Raw genomic sequence first — 16,691 nt, 5'->3', positions numbered from 1 at the left:
ACTGGAATAATACTGGTTCGTTAACATTCACAGTGTATTTAGCTGAAATTGTATTTATACTATTGAGCAGTTCTTCATCAAAGGAAAATCGTAAATTGCACTCTGGCAACAGCTCTTTAAAAGTGAGACAGTTCATGTCTCTGAGATAACGTAAGGTTGAACAGTAAAACAGCGGAAACAGGAGAATTTTGCCTCTCTCTATTTCTCTCTTTCTCTCTCTCAACAAATCATATCAGGGAGCAGAAAAGCTGTGTGGGCACAAAGTTGAAGAAGAGGCGGCGGAGCTGCTGCTCAGCACCGCGGACAGCGAACCATTTCCAACACCACTTTCCATCGATACAGGACTATTAATATATAAAACAGCTTTTGGTGGGAATAATACGTCTCTATTTGATTGCAGACATATTTGGACTTTTCCTCCTTACACCAAAGTAAGCTTAATCTAGTCCTGATCTCTGAATCATTTTGTTCTGTACGCGCAATGTAGATTAAATGTCACTCTTCGTTAGTTTTAAGGCAATGTCGTGTCATAAGTACAGATACAAGAAACATTTAGCACATTCATAACCTTTATAGTGTAACATATATTCATCCGTTGTTACAGAGCGTGAAGTCAAGAATATCTAACGTGCGTAAAAGCGGTGGCGCCATTTCCAGTGTTACTCCTCTTTAACGCACGAGACATTGCATGAGTTATTTTGTGTTAGCAGTGCCGGATAAAAATAGACGTTAATGTTCAGCGACGTCAAACAGGCTAGGGCGCCGGACAGCTGACAATAAATATATAACATCCGTGGCTCAGTAGCTTGAATAATTTAATTACTCACGGGCTAAGACTCCATGCGAAACTAGTTGTGTTGGAATATAGGATTCATATCACGTTTCCCCTTCTGGAGCTGGCTTGTGGCGCACGGTGCGCAGGAAGATTCAAGTGCCAGTTTTTCCAAATTCACCGACTTCTCACCTAAGATCCGAGCGCAGAGAACATCTGAGCCAAACCAGGCAGTCACTCACATAAGCAGAACCACTTTTTATTTGGCACCAGGTGTAACCTCGAAGTGTGGTGGCTGCTGATTCTGTTTTTGTTCCGAAATAACCTTCATAATTAGAGGAAACTGCACGTGGACTGCACACAATGGAACCCCTAGACCAGAACTGGTTTCCCCTCCCATCAGATCTGAACTCTTCTGGAGTCATTGCCTCGCCCTTCCTCTTCTCCTACCCTCGCCTCCTCAACATTTCCTCCAACATGTCCACTCAGAGCGTCCCATTTCAGGGAAGCAGCACTCTGATGACAGCAGTCATCTCCCTCACAGTCTTCCTGGTGGGTCTGATCGGCAACACTCTGGCCATCTATGTGGTGCTGCGTTATGCCAAAATGAAGACCGTCACCAACATCTACATCTTGAACCTGGCTGTGGCCGATGAGCTCTACATCATCGGACTCCCTTTCCTCACCACACAGAATGTTCTCTCCTACTGGCCGTTTGGTTCCTTCCTCTGTCGTGTTGTCATGACTGCTGACTCCATGAACCAGTTCACGTCTATCTTCTGCCTCACGGTCATGTCCATGGATCGTTACCTGGCTGTGGTTCATCCAATCCGCAGCACCAAGTGGAGGCACCCTCGCGTGGCTAAGGTGGTGAGCGCAGCGGTGTGGGCCGTGTCCTTCATTGTGGTCCTGCCAGTGGTCATCTTCTCAGATGTGCAGGTATATGTTTTAGTCTTGCTTACCATTCTTTAGGCCCCCCAAAAACAGTGAGATGAACTCAGGCTACTCTCAAACACACTTTTAAACTCCTATGTGAGACATTTAGGTTATTATAAATTATATGAAAACAACAGGCAATTCATGTCCAAAGATTATGCCACAGGTTGTCCCCTCACCTTTATGCCAATTTGCATCGCTATGCAATTACAGAAACCCAGTAGGGAAAAACCAAACACTGGCTGTAGGACTGGCCTTTCCTATTTTTCATGGCCAATTAAATAAGCAGTGGGAGGGGAATTTTTCTTTGCCTGCAATTTATGTCACTAGATGGCAAAACATCCTATATGTGGACATTTAATGAAGCAGTTATTTAATATGTGAATTGGCCGTACAAATTTAACAACCCCTCACAACAAAACAATATTACAAAGTTTCTGTAAAACATGATGAATTTAAAAAAAATTATATTAAAAAACAATATTACAAAGTTTCTGTAAAACATGATGAACATAATGGGGGGGGGGGGGGGGGGGGGGTTGTCGAGAGAGAATCAAACCTACACTGATCTGGCTCTCAGCCAGTTCCAAACTCATCCTTTTCCAGGAGACTTTGATATGAGATTGTGACGGGCACACTGCACTCTCTTGTATTACTTCCTATTGTGCAGGGCTAACACTGTAAAATGGCATATTTTAAACCAAATCGAGATTCTATTCCAAAAAGTCATTTTTTGTGCTTAAACTTGAAGTTCTATGTTGCTTTGACCTTTTATGTCCCAAATCCCAAATATGTTGTCGTGCCTAAAGCTTACCAATTAGTAAGAGCTGAACTGAGAAAGCAATGGTCTATTACGGGATTCACAAGGGACCAGAACTGCTGTCACCATGCCAAAACTATGAGAACAAAACTAGTGGTATTAGATGGGAGTAAAACCCTGGTCTCTGTCACTACAGCTTCCTCCACCGCCTCCCTTCACTGTTTGCTCCCATGATCCTTGTGTGTATCTCAGATGCGATGAGTTGTAAATGGCAAATTCACACCTTGATGCACACAAGAGCAAAGCAATGTCAAGGTATTTAGTTGTGGGCATGCATATATTTTTGCTGTCAGCAGCTTCAGAGATTGTGTGAGGGTGTCAGAAAATGTTGATAGATTACATAGATAACTCGTCATATATATATATGTGTGTGGGTGTGTGTGTATGTATTTTTTGTAAATTTACAGCAATTCATTCCTCTGAATGGCTCCAAGAAACTTGTTTTTCTTTTTTTCTTAAAGAGGCCAAGTGCAACCCAATTTAACACATCTAGATGACACCTGATGTGGCCTCTGCGTCTTAGAATTTTTACACAGGGTACTATCAAACAATTTTATAACACACGTCTCAGATATAACTGTCATCGCTTTCAAGCATGTTTTGCCCCTTAAAAAGCAATTTATTTGAGTGAGAAAGAAGAGGAAGAGAGCCTCTGTACTACTTGAGCTCAGCATGTTACAAGTGTTTTTTTCATTGAACTCCATTGTAGTGGAGAGACTTCCTGGTGTCTCAGCTTCTTGACTGACTGGTAGCTTTACACTAGGAAATGATAAAACATTGTACATTTTCAGAAGTGTGTTTTCTTATCAGCATTATTTATTTGGAGTTTTAAAAAGGAAAAATTTAATAATACTTGAAATTTGTTGGATGAAATCTGTCACAGTAAACTCTACGAGTTCACATTAACCATATCATAGATGCATTTTGGTGAGGATGTAAGAACAGACTTATTTAAAGAGTTTAGTGAGGCAAAAAACGTCCAGAAAAAAAGTCCAGTTTCACAAGAAAAAGTCTAATATGTACATTTGTCAATGAATTCATTGTTGTGTCACGATTAGTGGGGCAGAAATTGTGAGATGGTAATATTTACATGTTTTTTTGTATTTGAAATCTTCCACATGTTCTTAATCCATAACCATGCACTTTTTTTAACTGAAGCCAAACCAATCACGACTGATAGCAAAGCTGGAAAGTAAGAAGTCACTTGACAATATTGGGTTGCACAGAGCTTGGACTTGGTTCTTTAGTGCATAAAACCCCATGTTCACCCCCTCCTTTATAAACCATTCTTAGCATGTTATGGAGCAATATTCCATTCATGATAGGTTCATCCATCCATTTTCTATACCCGCTTAATCCAATTTAGATTCCTGGAGGCTATCCCAGCTCTTTATTGGGCAAGAGGCAGCATACACCCTGGACAGGTCGCCAGTCCATCAAAGGGCACACAGAGACGAACAAGACACACAAGCAGAGACACACAACCATCCACGCTCACACTCACTCCTAGGGACAATTTAGAGTCACCAATCAACCTAACATGCATGTTTTTGGATGGTGAGAACTCCCGCATACAAGGAGGAGAACATGCAGACTCCACACTCCACACAGAGACGCTGCAGCCGGGAATCAAACCTGAAACCCTCTTGCTGTGAGGCGATAAAGTGTGACAGATTAATGCAATGCTAAATGTAAGTACGGTACAATTTGTAAAGGCAGATGTAAGCTTGATTTAGGACTTAGTTACACTTTTGGAGCCTGTACTGTGAAATTGTGAGGTTCTGTGCTTTGAACCAATGTGGCTATTAGACTTTATGGTGTGAGACTGAAATGCATGATGAGGATGCAACATATTAGACCTGTTTTACCACTGTAATTAAAGGCTGCTTTCAACAGCACTTAGATAATAAGTAGATGTGGATTAACAACCACTAAATGTGTAAACAAGCAGCTGTTTGCTAAACTGTTCAGTTTAAAATTGTTTGTATTGTTGTTGTGATCAAAAGTGGTTTCCACTGCTTGTGGATGTTTTTCCTAAGTGATGATTGAAACATACTCAGTAAAATATAAAAGAAGTAACTTTGTCCACTTATATGCTGCATAGACATGAAGGGCTGTGATAGCAGTATATACACAAGCATACGGTAAATAAAGCATATAAACATGTATTGAAACATACAAACTGAGATACAAACTTTACACAGAACAAAAGGTTGGTGGAAAATGCGCCCCTGACACTGTTTAAAATGATAGTACACAAGCCTGTGTTGAACTGCTGAAGGCTAAGTTTGATAAATGTCTTCCACTGTCACAAATGTGCCTATTAAAACCTACTACCTTAAACCCTCCACAGCAAGTAGTCAACAAAAAGCAAGTTAAAAAGATAAATAAATAACTTTTTCTGTGGTCCATCCATTATTTAGTCAACTCCATATGTGTCACTGTCCTCTGAACAGGTTTGGATTTAATTAACTCTCTTGAATATTTTATTAATTTGCCTTTAGGACACATTTAACTCTTGTAACATGATATGGCCAGAGCCAAAGGATGTGTGGTCAACAGCCTTCATTATCTACACTGCCACCGTTGGGTTCTTTGGACCGCTGCTCATCATTTGCCTTTGTTACCTGCTCATCGTTGTCAAGGTAAGAGTGTGTATGTGTATGAGTTTGTGTGTAACTGAGACTGTTGTAATGAAAATAAATCAATCAATCTTATCCTCACCACCTCCTATGGTGATTTTCTTGTAGGTGAAGTCCTCTGGGGCGCGGGTGGGGTTCACTAAACGTCGCCGTTCAGAGCGCAAGGTGACACGGATGGTGGTGGTGATTGTGGTGGTGTTTGTGCTCTGCTGGCTACCGTTCTTCATCATCAACATGGTCAACCTGGTGGTCATCATCCCTGAGTCGAGCACGACCGCTGGAATCTACTTCTTTGCTGTTATCTTGTCTTATGCCAATTCTTGTGCAAACCCGTTGCTTTATGGCTTCCTGTCTGACAACTTCAAACAGAGCTTCAGAAAGGTTAGATGACCATCTTCTGTGTGCCAAATCGGCACCAGTGAGGCTCTAAAGTTATCATGAAATGGTGCTACTTATTTCAGCATGTTTATATGTTTTTGGTTAAAACAGAGGTCAGAAAGGGCTACCATCTAATGAAAAGTTCAGGTTTCTGTGATTGATCAGCTGAGCAAGCATCTGCTCTGCAATAGCAAACCTATTTTGTACTGGTGACACTGGATTGGTAATGGACGTAAGCAAAATAGACTATTGGCTAAGTGATATAAAAAATGTAAGAAGCTGAAAAACAGCGTATGGAAGCTGCATGTTCACATTTTTCGATTTAAATACCTAAATTAAGATCTAGTGAAGATTATCCCACAGTGAAGCATGGTGGTGGGAGCATCATGTCTTGGGGATGTTTGTCATCAGCAGGGCTTGGGAAATTGTTCAGAATTAAAGGAATGACAGATGGTGCTAAATTCAGAAAAATGCTTGAGAAAACCCTTTTTCAATCTTTTAACACTGCTACAGGAACACTTGTGTAGTTACAACACTGAAATGTTTTTAAATGGTCTATTCAAAGCCCAGACTTCCATATGACTGAGAGGCTGTGTATTATTTAGAGATTGTTGTACATCAGATTGAAGAAGCAGGAGCAGTGCTGTCTTAATGAAATGGCAAAAATCCCAACACCTTGATGTTCCAAACTTACTGAGAAATACTCCGAGAGACTTGATGCAAAAGGGCAGATACTGACCTTTGGTGCTTCATATTTATATGCATTCACGTTTTAGGGTTTATTTGGTCTCTCACTATTAAAGATATTACGCGCCTTCAAAGCAGTCAAAGTGTTGAGTTGTTAAAATAATATGACCCCCTAAAAAATGATTTTTTATTCCAAATTATAAGGCAACAAAATAGGAAAAAAGCCAAAGGAAGTGAACACCTTTTGAGTGCATTATGAAATTTAATACCTGCATCATTACGCTGAATTGGTTTAAGATTTCTCAAGATGAGCTCAATTACAGCTCAAGAGTGCTCAAGGCTTGACTTGGTTCTGTGAGTGAGAGCAATGCTTATTAACAGGAGGGCAGAAAGTACTGACAGCATTATCCAATCCTTAACAGTTTGTTTGCCTTGTGTGTATTTGATTAAAATGATACCTTCTACTGTGAGGGAGACCAGTGGTATAATGCTATGTTCAATTCTCGGTTGCACAATTGCCATTTTCACAGTTTGAGATCTATGGCAGTGTTCCATAACTCTGGTCCTCAAGGCACACAGCCCTGCACGTTTTCCATGTTTCGCTGCTCCAGCACAAGCCACTTCATGAGCCTTCTGCAGAGCTTACAGAGCTTACCTGTTTATTCTAATCAGGTGTGTTGCAGCAAGGACACATTGAAAACATGCAGGACAGTGTATCTTGAGGTCCAAGGTGGGGAAACGCTGATCTATCATTTTAAAATTGGATACATTTTCTTTTTTTTGTGCTATTCTGTGTTGTGCTGTAGTGGAGTCTGCATTGCAGCCCCATTTGCTTCTTTTTAAGTCTCTCCTTCCTTTTGCATTCATGACATTTGAAAGCGACAGATGTTATTTTCAGACAGGATCAAATTCAGCCACAACTGTGTTCTCACCTTATCAAAAGGAACCATATTTCCCTCACAAGTCCCATCTATTTTTGCCCTTTAATGGTTAAAAAATGCAATATTTTCTTTTTCTATTTTTACTTTCTTGGGGCAATAATGATGACAATGAGTTTTTTTCTTATAACAGGAACAAAACATCACTTTATGTCTAAAGTATGAACATTTTAAAATGTAATAGCAGCTTAAATACCCAAAACAAGCGGTAACTCAGGCAGGTTTACATCCACTACTTTCTAAATAAGATACAGCACAGTCACTGAAAATATGTTGGTAGAGCTCTCTTCACGCTTCTTGAATCATTTCCAGTGTTTCTCCGTTTGTTTTGCCTCAGTTTTTCTCAGTATTTATTGAAAGCAGCAGACCATCTGCCAGGTTTCATCTCACTCTCTTCTTAGTGCTTCACTTTGGTTCACTCTTCACAAGGCATGGCAAGTTTATCTGTATAGCACAATTCAACAACAAGGTGATTCAAAGTGCTTAACAGAGGCATTAAAACAGTCTCTGTCACAACAGTGACAGTTTTTGAGGGATGTAAAAGCCAGAGTGCATCAGAATGATTCCAAATTGGGTAAAATGCTTAAAAAAAGTTTTTTAAATCAATAACAGTATTTTATGTAGAAATTTAGCAAAATAATTGTGATGTTCTATCATCAGATAGGTACAAAGACAGATTGTTGTTATGTTATCCTGCCTCACAGCCCCATTAACACTGGTATATCAAATATACCAGCCTTGGAATATGACTAGACATTTGTGATGGTACTCCTCCTCTATTTCACAGATTTACTATAACAAACATGAAAGACAATTTGACAAATGATAGAATACCTACTCCGGATTGAAAATACTAAATGTCTGTGACTGACCAGTTAGTAACGAATTGGAGTGTGATAAAAGAGAGCTTTCACATTTTTCTGCTCATTAATTCTGCTCACATCTACACTTCTACTTTCTTGAAAGGTTGAGTAACTCCTCTGATTACTGGGTGACCATATAAAATATATACACAGTATATGTTACTGTTTCTGCTGTTTATAAAGATTACAATGATGGTAAAGACTTTTATTTGTGGAACAGCTGGTTTGGGATAGAGCATAGGCTCTGGGCTGTACCAACATCAAACTTGAAGAACTTTTCTCTTATACATATATAATATAAAAATACATAATTTTTGAATTGGGTTAATACTTAAATGGATTTTTGTGTTTGCTGTTTTGTCTTTTTCTGCCAGAAAGTGACATTGATCCCCAGTTATCCGAGGCTTAAATTCCAAAAATCAACACACATTTCATTGAAACAATACTAAAGCTGCTAAAAAAGTAATGAACAACTTTGAGTAAAACTACAGCTGTATACATGCAGGACACTTAACTTTCATGACTTGGTTGACTCTTGATGACACATTACATGTGACCTCAACCACAGCTTCCCACCTAAACTGTATTTTCAATTTTTTATGCATCAATTTCTGGTAAAAGTTGAATTTATATGACAGAGAAATACTAAATATGAAAACCAGGGAGGAAGTTGCTGTTCAAGTTACTTTTACAGAGCCTGCATCAGAGTCATATGGTTGTATATATTTTTGAGCAAGATTACTGGTTCAAAATGTCAACTAAAGGACTGAAAATAGCTCTCTGCTGGTGCCTCACAAACCCACGTCTAGATGTTGTAGCACCACTTTGGAGCAATCTCATAAATATGAGAAACAATCTGAGCCCGGGGGTGTTGGGTTGGAGCTGTTGCTCGTCCTTTAGCTTTGCTCTGTTGTGGAGAAAATAGAAGTCAAAGTGAATAAAGAACTGCTTTATGTTCCAGTGAAACTAAGACTACTCGGCTCTAGCTGGGTTAAGCTAAAATTCAGCCAAACAGCATTCAGTCAACGTATTGTATCTCCAGACGTCTGCGTTGAAAAAAGCATGGTTGTTTGCAGGGATTGAGAGAGTGACACAGACGTATAACTCAGTGAAAATTTAAAATGGCTCCCAGAGACATTGTTTAGGTTGTATTGTCATTGGTTTTCTTTTTAAATGCCTTTTGTACCAGATTCAGCTCTGCTTTTATTTAATTTAATTTTCAATTTTCTTCACCTTGTGAATCCCCATTAATTTAGTTTCCTGTCCTTTTGTTTCATGCCTGCATTGAGTTGTGATTAGCCATCATTCTCTGGGTGTACATTGACTTTGTGGTTCTCCTCTCATTTGTCAGATTGTCTTGGTACCCACTTTTAAAGTTCTCCAGGTAGTTTTTTTTTGCCTTGTGTTCTTATTTTGTGTATCCCCATCATCTGTTTTTCCATAAATATTTTGGTGACAACTGTAAATCCAACTCAGCTCCCTCTATGAAAGTGGTTGCAATTTGACAAACAATTCTTTTAGTTTTTTCAAAAATGGTTTGAGTTAACACAGAATAGCCTTGATTTACAAAGAGCTGATCCTTGACCTTTCAACTATTGTCTACAGGACAATTCTGTGGTTATAGAGCCTATACAGATGATACAAGTGTTAATATTGTTGTGACTATGCAGGTGCTGTGTGTGAAGAGTATGAGATGCACTGCTAATGGTGTAGATGATGGCGACCCAAGTGCTCCTCGCACTGAGAAAACCACAGCACAGGACTGCATCCAGCTCTCCCCTCGTAATGAGGTCTACCATGATCCCCAGAGCAGTCAGGTAACCAGCGTGTGGAGGTGATGTTGGACAGAAAAGAGGAATTTAGGCAAAAATGGAAAATGACAGAGTTGTTGATCTGTTTGGTGCAGCACAAGGTCAAAGGGAGACATGCGTTATATTTTATTCTAAAATAAATTTTGAACAGTGGAGACATGCACAGCTGAAAACATTTTTCAATAATGCATACAGACATAACCAGAAACACCACAGATCTGCATCATGAGTCACCTCTTTATTAATCAACCAGCAGGTGTGTCAGTTCATGCATGTGTCAAAGCTGCTAATTGAAGATGGATGGTTAATCAATAAAGCTCTTGGTAGAGTGATTAGAGGATTTCTAAAAGCTTTAAGATTTACAAAAGGTTTCAGAGAAAAGCAGGTTCACAAGTATGAGTAACATTCCCAAGGAAATATACTGACAAACTGACTGATTAGGCTCCTGTTACGCCCAATCAGCCAGTTCAAGGTTACCAAAATTACACTTTTTTTAAAGAATATGTTAGAGCTCAATTATTGATGCACAGATCTGTGCATAATTTCATAGCACAAGTTCTGATTCGGACATGATGTTTGCCTCAATATCTTGCCAGCCAGTAAAAAAATCTTGATGAGAACAGAAGATGACAGAGAGACAGTGGAAAAAGAAGAAAGACAATTTAAGCAAAATACTTTCATTAATCAGGTTCATTTTAACATGCAGAAAAAATATTGGGATTCAAATTTTATTTGCTCAGTTTTTTTGTCACCATACAAATGAATAAATGCAGACTTACCTCTCAGGTACCACAGGTAGTGACTGATTCAATATTCTGAAAAGAGTGCTGACAGGGGGTGATGATGGTTACTCCCCCCATACAGATGGTGTTAAAACAGTATATTTGAGGTGTGACAGACTTGAAGTAGTCACTGACATGGGAAAAATGAGGCCACAAAATGCCAACACTTGCACATTTTAGTCAATTTGTTTGCATTTTAGTTCATTTGTGAGATAAAAGTACACACAGTGATAACAGCAGAGACACCTTTTATATAATCCTTTATATTGTTGAGGGTGGGTCTAATAATATGTTTGAAATGCGGTTTTACTTTTCATAGTTAAATAAATTGAAAAACAGGAATGAACTGCAGACTCTGCCTCCATTCTCATCAATCTTCATTCCTATGTGGGGCTATTACACATACAGTGGCACCTACTCTGGTTTGTTTTCTTTATTATTCATATTCATGAAGTGTATCGACTGTAGTCGTATCTTACTTGGTGCTTTATGTGTAAATCATGAAGTCCTCGAGCACAGAGAGGCTGCTCCTCTGTTCTGGTTTGGGGAGAGAAAATCACAGAGTACAACTCCAAACACAATTCCAACAAAGACCAAATGCAGGCTTTTTCTAAATAAAACTAAACTTCGCCACAAACAAACCATTATTAATCTAGTTCGGTTGAAGAGTCAGAGTATTCACAGTCACTGCTCAAATTTAACAGGGAGGAGGTGAGTGTTTTGTGCTGTTATTAATTTATTCATTCATTTTTGCTCACAGAATCAGACTTCCGTTTACTTATTTGCCCTGTGCTCTGTAGAACCCCAAATTGACTTCATTGTCAGAATACTAATATTGAAAACAGAAAAACAGACTAAAAGTAGCAGCTCTGTGGAGGTGTAGGAAGCTGCAGTTTCAAATGCCTAACCTGGAAAATTAGAAAAGTTCTGCAGGAATATCCTTCTTTGTCATGTTCTTTGTGCCCTTCTGAGGCAGTTTTCGTGAGTTGTACCGCTGCCATATGTAGGGGTACAAAAAAGTTTCGTTAGGTGCCTAAGTGACACATTTGTAAATGTTTTCTTAGCAGAGCATTGCATCATAACAAGATGTTGTAGGCTGATCAGTACACACTCATTTTGTGCACAGAAATAAAGTGAAAAATACAAACAAAACGATGCACAAATTAATACGAACGAATAGAACGTGGGAAGGAAAATGTCAGTCAAATGCTATAGCATTTAACACTTTCCAGGAAATCAAGACCTCATATATGTATATATATATATATATATATATATATATATATACATACACACACAGACATATCTTTATTTTCCTGTGACGAGGAAGCTTGAGGAAATTCGACTGTAGACTCATCCTGTGGAGTGTACTAAAACCAAGACTGCTGGCTTAGCGAGGTATGTTGAGCCTAAAGCGAGAGTTTTCACATTAATCTGGTTGGATCACCATGGTAACATAATGTATGCTTCTCACATTGACCTGCAGTTACGTATGAGATTATGTTCAGAAAGACAGATTCCCGTAGGTTGCAAAAAGCACCCCCTCTCTTCCTAATGATGGCCAGAAAGCAAAATCAGAATGAAACATTTAAATGTCAACAGGCAGAAGAACTGAATTTTGATGCCTTATGCTGACACCAAACTTGAAGTGCTTTTAATGACTCATATTGAGTAAATGTGAGATTTCCATAGATAGTTCACAAAATATAAATGTTTATTTGTAATGTCATGTCTCTAAAGCCAGTTAATGCACAGCTTATAAAAACAAGTTTGTTTAATAATTAGATTTAATTGTAATGCAGCACAATTCAATGTTTACTCAACATTTAATTCATAAGAAAGATTAACCTACAAGAAACGTTATTACCCTGTCCAAATATCTAAACTTTTAACGCTAACTCAGTGTTTATTAACAACCTGCATTGTTGATTTTTAATTGAGAAAATTAATTTTGTCAACCTTTTGAGGCCACTGCATGAAGCCTTGAATGTACAGCTGTGCAAAGCAGACATATCATATTGCAACAGGAACACACATTCATACAACAAGTCCTCCAATCCAAACGATCAAATGGGTCATCCCCTTAAATGCGACTCATGATGGTGTCCTCTAAAGTATCACCTCTGCAAGCAGCAGGAGGTTTCCTTTCATCAAACATATCCTCATAAGAAGGAAGGGGTGAATAACACATAAACATGTAGCACTGTTTAAAATGTGCCTTCAACTGTGAGATGTGAGACCAAAATATGACTTTTTTTGAAAGTGAATTTGCCATTTAGGATGTTTACAAGTAAACACATGTTATAACAAAACTTCCTGGTTAGGTTTAGCAATTAATCTCACTTGATTTGATTGGTTAGGGTTAAAAGATATTAGGACTAAAACCATGTGTCTGTTATCACAGGCTTCCATTTTTTACAGTCCACATGCAGTTGCTCTCTCAACCACTAGAGGTCCTACACTTTAATGGTAAATATCAGTTGTTTCTGTGTGAAAAAACATCCCACTGTACTTGTGTGGAGAAAAGCCTAATTTTGTTTCTGATATTGGACTTAAGAATGACAACAATATATGGCACATGTATTAGTCCAATGGTACTTTTCACAGTCTACCAAGTCTATAAGATTAGTTTGAGTCTAATTTGGCTAAAGGCTAAAGATACTTCCACTCTTCTAAATTAGGTGTAAAGTTTAAGTAAGACAGAAGAGCCATCACATGAAGTGTTTGAAGACGGAAGGCCTGGACAAGACATTAACTACCATTGCGGTTCCATCCTGTCTGGATGGAGCTTTAGTGTTTGTAAATTCTGCTAATTCAAAGAAATCTGACTGTACTGAATCTGCTTCTACACCCCCATGGTGACCCAGAGCTTAATTAACTTTTCTTTCTGTTTCCATCTTCAAACTTGTTTCCCCTTTTTTCTCTCTGAAGATCTCTCCTCACCCACCAGCGTCACCTTCTACTCACACAGCAGCAGAACTACACCGTTCCACCCCTACATGTCAGCTTCCCTCCCATTGCCCTGGAACTACCCTTACCATGTTAAACTCCAAGGTAAACTCTGAGATAGCTGCACCAGAACCTCCCACCATCACGTCCCTGACTAGCCCCTCCTATGCTTCCATAGTTCCACAGGAACAGTAGCTGATGCACTCTGGATCTTGAATGTTTGAAGAAATGCAAAGATCAGCTAAGGATGCAGAAGAAGAAGCAGAGAGCTGATCAAAAAGTCAAGTTGATGTCACAATGTAAACATTTACTTCTTGGACTATTGTTAGCATCCAGGCTTATTGTAAATGCATCACAATGTTTATACTTCATACTGTGCAAAATAACCACTTGAATATTTTTCTTTATAAATCCCCATTTTCTTGACATAAGTGCCTTGGGAAATGACTTCAATAACCATCACAACAAACAAATAAAGAGCAAAGAAATTAATTTTCTCGCTTTGTGGCAGTGACTTCTGCATCAATATAACAATGTCTATGATTACCAGAACCAAAAAGGCCATTCCAGATATTGATAACTATTTACTGTATACTATTTACTACAAATACAGAACATCAAAAGTTTATTTTGGGGGTATTTAGTGATATATATGTGAAGTATTTTCAACTAAATTAGCAGCTTCAGTCAATCATACGTTGCATCAGAATTTTCTTGTTGTTCTTTTTGTCATTTTAAGCTCCCAATCTTTTTTTAATTACTTACTTAGTATAATGAAATTATAATGAATGAACATCTGTGCATATTTGTGGAGAAGTCTGTTATTTCATTTGTAATTTCATAAAATGGTTTACATGCTTTTTTTCACAGTAAATGTGACTCATTTAGCAGCTCAGAGCCAGCCGCAAACACAAAACCTCTTACCTCTTTCAAAACATTGGACTTACACTGTGCATTTCTGTGCTTAAGTGTCATGTGTGATGTGTGTCAATGGTCATTTTTTGACTGCTCTGATCATATTCAGTAAATGTATTTTTCTCCCTGCCAAAGGCGTGATGCTGAAAAATCCGGGGTTTGTGGCAGCATATTGCTTCAAGTGTTACTGTGTGCTTTGCTCAGCTCCTATTTCACTAAACGGCAGATGTTGTATCTGTTCAGATTGGCAGCTTGATACCTTTGGCCTTTTCAATCATGTTTCCACCGAAGCTATTAGATATTAAATATCACATGATGTTTTAGGGTCACGATCATACCGTAGCCACAGTAAATACTTGTTTATGATTGGCAAGTAGGTGCAGTTTAACTTTTATTTCAGATCTGCTATATCATTGACACAGGTAACCATAGCAACAATGTTTTGTGCCAAACACCAGTGAAATAGATCAGAACTATTAGTAGTTTTGGCCCTAAAACCTTAAATGGATAAAAACGTAATCACAGCTTTTCGGTATGTTATATTATGTGCCTGTAATATTGCTGGATTTCTGCTTATGTGTTGCTTATATGTTTGCTTGTATTAAAAAACTAAAGTCAGTGCAAATATAGAGTAACTGGTCAAATTGATAAAAATAAATAAATAAATAAAAAGGCTTAAGATGATCAAATAAATCCCACAAATGGGACTGGTTTATTGTAAGTAGTACATATTTGAGTAAGTGTCAGTTTAAGAGGATTCTTCTCAGTAGCTTTTCATTAGCAGCATTCAGAAGCTGATATAACAGATGATTACTGGAAAATAATGGAGGCGGTGCAAGAAAAAATGAAATGTCTTTACAAGTAAATGTGTTGAATATTCTGATATTGTTGTTAAGATGTGTTTGTGCTTCATGTTTGTTTGGTTTCTTTGAAATAAAATGGAGTAATAAAAAATGAATTACTTCTTTTTGTTGTTGCACAAACAAATCCCATCATCTGCAAATTGGAACTGTGAGTCTATGGAAATGAGAAGTATTTACTGCTTGGAATCTTTTAAAGTGGTCTTGAATAATGTTTCTCTTTGGAAACCTTGCCATTTCTTTCTTTTTTTTTAAACACTTAAATAACTAATAACTTTGCAAGGAACCAATTTCAAATCGTATCTTTAAGCACTTTGTTGCAACCAGCTTGTCACAAAAATAAAATGTTGGTTGCATCTATGAAAAAATCCAAAAATAAGAGCAAGAAATAAAATTTTGCACCACCAAGATACAGTAGCTATTAGCTGAAAACATATATCTCAGCATGGTGTGCAGTGTGTCCTTAAAATGTGAGGAAACTGGACAAGTGAAGGAGAAAAGAAAAAATGGCAGGCCTAAAAACTATCTACAGCAGATGAACAGTATCTGAAAGTGATATCCTCATGAAATAGTAAAAACTCCAGCAAATACCTGACACAGGACCTGAAAAATGCATCTGGACCTTCAGTTGATCCATCTACTGTTGGCCCAAGCCTCATCAGAAATGGTCTCCATGGAAGGGTGGCTGTCAAGAAGCCATTCTTAAGGAAGGGAAACAGGGAGAAAAGGCTGAGTTATGTCCAGTAACAGAATAACTGAATTTACAATCTGCACTAAAAGGTTTTATGGAGGGATGAATTCTTCCAAGAGGTAGTCATACCAAAGACTGACTTTCAGTCTTATTAAGATTCTCCAAACTTTTTGCCTGCATTTCAATTGATGTTTTCACCATTTAAATTAATATGGAATGCAAATATATAAAGAAAAGAGCAGACGCTTCAGATGTTATGCATATATATTCACAATGTGAAAGAAACACATCAGCCTAATGTAATTTGAGTCTTTTGTGATTGCCTTGAATATTTTTCAGCTGTAGTGTCAATACTGCAGATCCCAGATCTCAGCTGCGAGCTCTCTCTCTAGCATGGTTGACTCTCCCAAAGACCTCATTAACCATCTTTCGTTGACCTCATGATGCACTCATGATCCACTGAGGTCAAGGATAATCGTTTAGAAAAAAGATGATTGCTTTCACTTGAGTTTATCTTGCTTTTCCTTTAAAACACTTAAGTTGTCATTTGCAGTAAGTTCCTCTGTCTGTATTACTGGCAATGTGCTGTCAAATCTATGATGTTTTTTCTTAAATTAGTCATCTGTGTGCATCTAAGTGTTTTCTTG

General features: G+C 38.1%; 1 protein-coding gene across 1 annotated transcript; it reads left to right on the top strand.

Moving 5' to 3' along the window:
• Positions 1 to 277: 277 nt before the first annotated feature.
• Positions 278 to 15,321, top strand: LOC140304961 (somatostatin-like receptor F_48D10.1). The gene is made up of 5 exons (XM_072383751.1): positions 278 to 1,711; positions 5,033 to 5,173; positions 5,279 to 5,551; positions 9,707 to 9,853; positions 13,561 to 15,321. The coding sequence occupies exons 1-5, from the start codon at positions 1,136 to 1,138 to the stop codon at positions 13,771 to 13,773; spliced, it is 1,350 nt and encodes a 449-aa protein (XP_072239852.1). The 5' UTR covers positions 278 to 1,135; the 3' UTR covers positions 13,774 to 15,321.
• The last annotated feature ends 1,370 nt before the right edge of the window (positions 15,322 to 16,691 follow it).

Source organism: Leuresthes tenuis, unplaced genomic scaffold (assembly GCF_036924035.1).
Source record: "Leuresthes tenuis unplaced genomic scaffold, fLeuTen1.0.hap1 SCAF_4, whole genome shotgun sequence".
NCBI classification, from domain to species: domain Eukaryota; kingdom Metazoa; phylum Chordata; class Actinopteri; order Atheriniformes; family Atherinopsidae; genus Leuresthes; species Leuresthes tenuis.
Note: the sequence above shows the minus strand (reverse complement) of the source record. Positions and strands in the feature narration are given on the sequence as shown.